The 8,252-nt window shown below is 51.1% G+C and overlaps 2 protein-coding genes across 11 annotated transcripts in view; one reads left to right on the forward strand and one right to left on the reverse strand.

The window, feature by feature from the left end:
- The window catches only part of Dnai1 (dynein axonemal intermediate chain 1), a 66,101-nt gene extending 65,382 nt beyond the window's left edge, over window positions 1-719 (reverse strand). The window contains exon 1 of the mRNA XM_050156111.1: window positions 516-719. Within this exon, the coding sequence (XP_050012068.1) occupies window positions 516-542 (27 nt within the window). The 5' untranslated portion in view covers window positions 543-719. The remainder of the gene's footprint in view (window positions 1-515) is intronic.
- Window positions 720-988: 269 nt separating this feature from the next.
- Fam219a (family with sequence similarity 219 member A) overlaps window positions 989-8,252 on the forward strand; it is a 54,096-nt gene continuing 46,832 nt past the window's right edge. For 3 of the 10 annotated variants that reach the window (XM_050156137.1, XM_050156133.1, XM_050156138.1), the window contains exon 1: window positions 990-1,364. In XM_050156137.1, coding sequence (XP_050012094.1) covers window positions 1,305-1,364 — 60 coding nt within the window. In that variant the 5' untranslated portion in view covers window positions 990-1,304. Of the gene's footprint in view, window positions 1,365-8,252 lie in introns of all 10 variants that reach the window. The other 7 variants (XM_050156130.1, XM_050156136.1, XM_050156132.1 and 4 more) reach the window with 6 other exon arrangements.

The following is an 8,252-nucleotide window of genomic DNA, read 5'->3' on the forward strand; positions in this document are numbered from 1 at the left end:
AGATGACATAGACACAACATTCACATGGCCGAGTCTCATAGGGAGGAGACGCGTTTGATGGCAGGGAGAGTCTTTCTCCTCCTCCTGTCTGTTTGAATTCTCTCTCGAAACTCCCACATGGCGAATGACCCCTTGTCCCCACACTTAGCTCAGAGCACTGTACAGCAGAATGCTGGACAAAAAGCCCTTTGGGACAAGAATGAGAGGGGCAATGAGGAAGGGACAGAAGGGAGTAGAGGTGGAAGGGCTAAGAGAGATGGACTGGACGGGATGGGCCTGTGAAGTGAAGAGGTGGAAATAGGGAAAGGACAGATGAGGCTAAAAATAAAATGACAGTGGGTTCAGGAAAATATGGGAGCGAAGGACATATTTGTGAGAGAGAACGGGAGAATCAGGTCAGTGGGAACACAAGCCAGGAGTCACAAGAGAGAGAGAGAGGTTGGCGATCAACAGGGAATAATTGGCGGTTAAGGTCAGAGGTCATCAGAAGACAGCAGGCCACAGTATGACATTACCTGCTTACGAGTCTGTTTCTGGGGCATTGCTGCAAAAATGGAAAGCACCTCAAACCCTGAAAAAAAAACCTACAAAATGCTCCCTCTCCTGGGGAGAATTCTCTCCTTCTGGACCACACACAAGAAATGCAGACTCTCTTCCACTTCAATTCCCAGTTACCAGGGTTCTTCAGGGACAGCTGTCGTCGTAGGTCCCCCGCGCCCTTGTAGAACAGCATCGGCTCCTCCATGACGCGGTTACCCAGCAACCGACAGGCAGCCAAAGCGCAGGCGCGCCTAGCGCCCCCTCCCGGCACGGGGTGGAGGCGGAGCTGGCTCCGCCAGGCTCCTCTGGCTCCGCTAAGCCCCGCCCCCGCAGCAAAAAGACGTCCGCCCGCCGCGCGCACTGGGAGCTCCCGCAAGTGGGCAGGGCTAAGGCGTCCAGACCCCGCCTCCTCATGAATAATGCAAGATCCGGGCGGTGTCCCGGACCCGGAAGTGGAGTTGCAGAGTCACCGCAGTGGCTGAGCTGCTGACAGGAGGCGGCGGCGGAGGAGGAGGCGAGGCAAGACCTGCGGCTCCGCGGGGCCACTGCCGCGGTAGCTCTAGGCAACCCCACGGAGCTACGCCAGCCACAGTCAGCCCGCGAGCCTCTGGCCGCCTGTCCATCCTTCCATCCGCTTATCCGCCCGACTGGTCAGGGGCGGCCTAGTCTGCATCATCTGCCGGGCTTCTGGGGCCGCCGCCCCGCGCGGTCCCGTCGGCGTCCCTGGCCGCGCCCGGCCCCTGGCCCGCTCGCCCGCCGGCACCATGATGGAGGAGATCGACCGGTTCCAGGTGCCCACCGCGCACTCGGAGATGCAGCCGCTGGTGAGGGGGCGGGCGGCGGGCAGGCCAGGGCCGGGAGGGGCGCCGCCGGAGGGGAGGGAAGGAACTAGGCCGTGGGGATTGTGCGAGGGGGGCGCCATCTGATAAGGCAGGGGGAGCCCTGAAAACGCAGTGCCGGGGGAGGGAGTCTTGCAGAGCGAGAAAACCGTGGGAGACTACCTGCGGTGAGAGCGAAGGACCTGGAAGGGCGGAGGACCCGGTCAGTGGAGGCAGAACGCCTTCGGATAGGACCGAGAGAAGCCCGATAGCGCACACCGCTAGTGGGGGGGGGGGGGCATCTAGAGGGATGTCATAGGGCATCTTTGCTTTGGCAGCAGGCCCAGAGAATCGGGATGGGGGTGGATAAGAAAGGCGGTTAGCCTTCGAGGCCTGTGATGCTCAGGGCGAGGGAGAAGGCCAGGAGATCAGTCAGTCTAAAGAGGACTGCAAATAGGCTTTTGCAGAGGCCTGCCCTCCAGTCCTTTATATAAATAGCAAAGCTGAATGGGAACCAGGCACCGATGAGGGCAGAGGTTCGGTGCAGGCCCTGGGAATTCCCTTCTCGAGAGAGAGGAGCGCCCCCAGTTCAAGCTGGGGGCATCTGGAATCGGGGAAGAGTGTGCGGTGGCGAGATGTCATCAAGGATCAAGGGTGTCCATGCGAACACTAAGATACCTCCAGAATAGGAGGTGGCGCTGCGCTGGAGCAGCCTGTGCAGACCGGTTGGGAATTCGGAAGAGCCCTTGTCATCTTAGGCCTACGTGCTTGGAGTCTTTGCAGGGCGGGGATCCTGCCTCGGGTCCGCGGTCCTGGAGTCAGGCAGGAATGATGTCATCGATGCCGGCGCCGAGGGGATGGAAGGGGGAGGGAGATACCGGTTTGTGGAGGCATGGCCTAAAGAAGATGATGCCTGTTGGCCATTGCCCTAGGGCTACCTGGCTGTCATTGGGGCCAGCAAATGGGTAGGAAAGTCAGAGGCCTAGCCAGCTGGACTAGAGAAGGGGGAGGGGCAGAATGCTGAGGCTGTATTCGTTCACTTCACCCACCTTGGGGCCCGTGCTGTAAGAGCTAAAAGGAGGCAGGAGAGGCTAGGAACCAAAAGGTGTGGATGCCGTGCTCTCTGCTGGCACTGACTTGTGCTCTTCCACCCCTGAAGCTCCGGGGCTCCCTAGGTCTCTTCCCTCGGTGTTAGTCAGGGTGGCCCAGAATAGGTTCTTCTCTTGGGTCTGCAGCTTCACAATTGACAGTATGCTTTGTGGTTTCCTAGATAAGTAACTTGCCTATTACAGTAGCTAAGATGGACCAAGGTAGGAAGGTGGGAGCTATGGCAATCCCCATGCCATATAGTTTGCTGGATAATTGGCATCTAGCTGGAGATACATGTCCTCTACATTTTATGATGTTGGAACAGATTGGGCTTTGTAGAAGTGTACAGCATTAAACTGAGAGAGGTCCTGGAGGACTTTTTCCTACATTGATTCCTCTACCAGAATATCCCCCAGGGAGCAGTCTGTGTTATGAACGTAAAGAAGGACCTTGATTGGGTTAGAACTTTGCTTATAGGCTCCCTATTCAGCTAACCTTGTTTCCAAACTAGAATGCCCTTCAGTTCTAAACTAATCTAAGCTAATCCTGTGTGGAAGGGTGGGTGAAGGGGGTGGAGCTTCTAGTAAGTCGAATAAAGGAGTTGGTTCTTTTTTCTCATCTGAGGTTCCTGAGATAATAGCTGTCCAAGAAAGAGAAGAAGGGGTAAGGCCATCAGGTTTGTGCAGATATCCTTGGTGAAGGTTATTTCCTGGTATTATTCTTAATCACGGGTGGAAGACTCCTGAGCTGTTTTGGTTTGTGTGGCCCTGAAGAAGGAGGAGTTTGCGGTGAGGGGGTCCTCATTAGGATAGCTGTAGCTGCTCACACCCTTTTTTGAAAGCTAGGGTAGTCTGCACAAGAAGACTGTGTTGAGGTTGAGTGAATCTTAAAGAAATAACAATATAGCCCAACATTTGTGGGTCATAGACCCTGTTTCTTGACTCTGCTCCTATATTCAAGTCTAGAGACACCCCAGAATCCTTAAGGGCCCTTTATTCTGTTGAGAGCAGCAGACCCTTGTGTAGCCTTTCCCCCAGGGACCTTCATTTGGGTCATAAGGAATCAAGACACACACCACAGAAGGAGAGAGTAGAACAGTTTTGTGGGGTGCTGGGGAAGACCATCAAAAGCAGGGTCCCAGGCTCAGATGCACTTGGGGTGTCTTCCACTTTTTGCTGTTATTTATAGTGACCTCTAGGAAGTCTCTTATTCTCTTTGAACTGGTTTTCCATTTACAAAAATGAAGACAAACTATTTATTTAATGTTTAAACAATAGTTCCTTTTTGGAGCCTATCCTGGAACCAGCTCTTGTAGACCAGGCTGGCCTCTAACTCACAGAGATCCGCCTGCCTCTGCCTCCCAAGTGCTGGGATAAAAGGCGTGTGCCACCACCACCTGGCAAACAATAGTTCCTCATTCTCCCTTCCAAAGAATACCACGGCGTCTGATATATTGACTCAGAAAATTGATTTACCAAATACTGACCATCTACACTGTTTCAAATACTACACAAGGTATCAGGAACACAGTGATTAGCCACATAAGTTTAGATGGGGCCATGCCCTGCTGGAACATATAGTTCGGTAAAAAGCTTATTTCTCTAGCTCATTCCATGAGTGAGCTCCCTGAGAGCAGAGTGAAGTCTGCCTCCTTAGACCCCAAGAAAAAAATGGAAGCTCCATTATTGGCTTCATTGCCCCTTTCAGGACCTGTATGTGTGGACAGAGGCCTGTGTCTTGGGCCCCATCATACAATAGCCCTCTCCCAGGAGAAGCATCTTTTTCTTTATTTTTACTTGAAAGAGAAACTTATCTTGAAAAAGAGGCTTGCAGGAGTGGCAGTCCTTGAAAGAGAAGGTGCAGCCAGTAGATCTGGGTGTTTCCAAGGTGCTAATTTAAGCATTAGCTCTCAGCTAGTGGGAGGCAGAGGAAGAAATCCCTGCCTTGTTGTTGCTGCTGCTGTTACCACAGCTGCCTTGAGCCTCCTGTGTGGGGTGGGAGTTTGCCCAAAAGGAGTGGCTTCCCTTCTTTCCCTATCATGCCAATTATTTAATTGGCCTGGATGCATCTCAGCAGCTGAACCAGGTCCCAGCCTATCTCTGGGCTCCCCAGGGTCTCTTCTTGTCTCCTTAGGAAAGAGACAGGAGCTCTTCTTGATGATCTATTCCCTGGGCTCTGCTCCTGCTGTGTCTGTCTTCCAGAAACTTTGGGATGACCCATTTGTGTGACAGCTGTGCCATACACCTCACTGATCCAGGGGAACTCCCTGCTTCCCAGGGCTCTGTTGAGCAATTGTGTAGTATTTGGGCTGTTATTGGTATGGGTGGCAGCCCTCTGGCCTGTTGTCTGTTCAACTAGTCGGTGCAGCCACACAGTCTACGTCTTGGAAGAGATTTGTTGCAAGAAAAACAAATAGAGCTTTTGAGTACTTAATTTCATCAAGCAACACTCTGCCTCCTGTGCAGTTGGTGGCATAAGATACAGAGTGGCATGTGGCAGCAGACGTGGTCCTTGCACGCTTGAGAGAATGCTAGTCTAGCCTCACTGAAACCAGATTACCCAATAACTCATTTGTTTAGTTCATGAGTGTTTGCTACATGTCTGCTCAGGTCCTGGTACTTTAAGGATGCAGAGACTAGTAACAGCTCCAGGAGAAGATTGGCTCGAATGATAACAGGGAGGTTTATAGGTATAAGTCAGCATGAATAGCAGCGCATGGTGATCCTGAGAGTGAGAGGATGCTGCCATTCTCACTTTTTGGCTGTTGGAGCTGAAAGAGGAGTTTGAGACTGCTGTTACCTGTTGAGTCTAAGGGATGGAGATTGCCAGGGCATCAACTCAGTGACTGGGCCATTTCCTGAAAGTGAAAGACAGAGCATCACAAAGATAGTAGATGAGCATTTTGGAAGACTAGCCTATATGTCTGCTCTGGTCTATGTGCCTTGTAGTCAGATGGCTTTTCAGTTAAGGGTGGATTCTCCCAGTGTGTCCATGTGGCTCCTGGAGAGAGGACATTCTTCTCCATCTTCCTCTGTGGAAAACTGGGTTTGGGTTTGCCAGAACCTTAGTCTTTACATACACAGCTCCTTCTCAAAAAAAAAAAAAAAAAAATCTAAGAAAGGACCTAGATGCTGGGCTGGGCTCAACAAGTAGATTCTCACTGTAGAAGTATGCCCAGAGCAGGGTTGTTTGAGGCACCATGAGTACCACAGGAGAACCAAGAAGCAGGGCCCAGTGCCCAAAGATGGGGCTCTTATCCAGTGGTAAGGGAGGACTTCACAGAGTCAACACTGCTAATCAGCTCTTAGAAGAGAATTAGGAACACAAGTCTGATGTGGTGAAGAAAAGGCAAGAATTCCAGGCACCAGACATGGAAGAAAAAATACAGAGTACATTTGGGATGGATTAAAGGCTGTAACTAAGGGCAACAGATCTGAGCTTAGGTTACTCTAGTGGTGAATTGGAGAAGGCGAGGCTGGAGGGTGAGATGTCAGTAGGGAGGTGGGTGAAGAGGATGAGGCTGAACTAAAGCAGATGCAGGGTGAGGGAGGGGACAGGTGTGAATAAAATGCCAGGGCGGAGGATGGAGCCTCTTTAGAGGTGGGTGGAGAGCTAGGGAAGCAGAGGCAGCTCCACGGTTTCGGATGTGGACACTTGGATGGAGGCAGGACCACCACTAACCATCTCAGGAAATAAGAAGGCCTGGCCCTCTTTAAGGACTTCTTGTAATAGAGAATGCGTCTCTTTTCCTTTGCTTGACTTCTGAGATTATGGGGAACTCAGGAGTTCTAGAAAGCCAAACATGATGACAGTGCCCCTAGCTTCACAGGGCCCCCGAGTACAGCTCCTCTGAATATTTCTGACAGTGAGTCCTCCAGCCTCACAGGGCCCCCGAGTACAGCTCCTCTGAATATTTCTGACAGTGAGTCCTCCAGCCTCACAGGGCCCACGAGTACAGCTCCTCTGAATATTTCTGACAGTGAGTCCTCCAGCCTCACAGGGCCCACGAGTACAGCTCCTCTGAATATTTCTGACAGTGAGTCCTCCAGCCTCACAGGGCCCCCGAGTACAGCTCCTCTGAATATTTCTGACAGTGAGTCCTCCAGCCTCACAGGGCCCCCGAGTACAGCTCCTCTGAATATTTCTCCCCTGCAGCCTACTTTGCCCAGTACAGAGTTGGTGACACCAAGAAACCATAGTGGGATTTTTATTGTTTTCTAGACAGAATCCCATGTTACCTAGGGTGGCCTCAGACTCAGTAAGTGGCTATAGACAATCTTGAACTCCTGATCTTCCAGCCTCTGCCTCTGTGTGTAGCTAAGAATATAAATCACAGTACAGCTAACAGTGACCTTGAATTTTGGATCCTCCTCCCGCCACCTAGGCACTGAGATTCCAGTGTTATCTGCAATCCTCTGACCTGGTTTAAGTTTCTGGCCTGACTTATCATATGTTTGGTCAGATTTATGGTTTTGTTTCACTGGTTTATTCTACCATGAATGTGTGCATGCCACAGCATCATCCACAAGAGTCACAAGATGAAAGGGCATATATATGCCTCCCTTTTCTTAAAGCACTTCATACCCTCCCTGCAAGCTGGATTGATTTGAAACCCAGGTACTACACCTTGCAGCCAACGGGTGCCGAAGTATTCATTCACAGGCCCAAGAATCCACTGCTGCTAGCCCTGTGTGAACAGGAATGGAAGGTAGAGACTTCTTCCCTTGAACCTCATTAGCTTCTGGGCCCCACTGCCCTCGAAGAAAGGACAGATGGAGGGCTAGATATGTACCTCAGTTGGCAGAGCGTGTGAACAGGAAACCCTGGGTTCCATCCTCACCACTGCATAAACTGGGTGTGGTAATGCTCACCTGTAATTCCAGCACTTGGGAAAGGGAAGCAGGAGGATCAAAAGTTTGAGGTCATCCTTGGCTACATAATGAGTTTGAGGCCAGCCTGGGCTACATGAGACTATCTCAAAAAAACAAAGAAAGATAGGTTGGAGAGATGGCTTCATGGTTTGAATGTTTGGCTTCAGAGGACCCATAGTTAAGTTCCCAGCACCCATGTTGTGTGAGGCTCACAATGACCCGCAACTCCAGTTCTAGGGCATCCTACATCTTCTGGCTTCCACAGGCATCCACATACATTCACACAAGCACATAACCACACACACACACACACACACACACACACACACACAAAGAGAGAGCAGACGGAACCTTGTCCTGTTTTGTTGTTGTTGTTGTTGTTGGTTTGTTTTGGTTTTGGTTTTGATTTTTTGTTTTGGGTTTTTTTGTTTGTTTTTTTGTTGTTTGTTTTTATCAGCTTGACACGAGCTAGAGCTATTGGAGAGTAGGAGACCACAACTGAGAAAATGCCTCCCTGAGATTGGCGTGTAAGCAAGTCTGTGGGGCATTTTCTTAATTTGTGATCAATATGGGCGGGCCAAGTCCATTGTGGGTGGTGCCACCGCTGGAGAGATGGTCGGGTTCTATAAGAAAGTAGAGAAAGTAGGCAGAGCAAGCCATGAGGAGCAATCCAGTAAGCAGCACTCCTCCATGTCCTCTGCTTCAATGCCTGCCTCCAGCTTCCTGCCCTGACTTTTCTTGGAGACCGAGAGTGACCTGAGAGTTACAAGCTGAAATAAACCTTTTCCTCCCAAGTTGCTCTGGTCGTGGTGTTCATCACTGCAATAGAAACCTAAGACAAAGGCTGGAGAGATGGCTCAGTGGTTAAGAGCACTGACTGCTCTTCCAAAGGTCCTGAGTTCGATTCCCAGCACCCACATGGCAGCTCACAACT

This window comes from Alexandromys fortis, unplaced genomic scaffold (genome assembly GCF_014885135.2).
Source record: "Alexandromys fortis isolate MF-2015 unplaced genomic scaffold, M_Fortis_MF-2015_v1.1 scaffold_92, whole genome shotgun sequence".
NCBI lineage: Eukaryota > Metazoa > Chordata > Mammalia > Rodentia > Cricetidae > Alexandromys > Alexandromys fortis.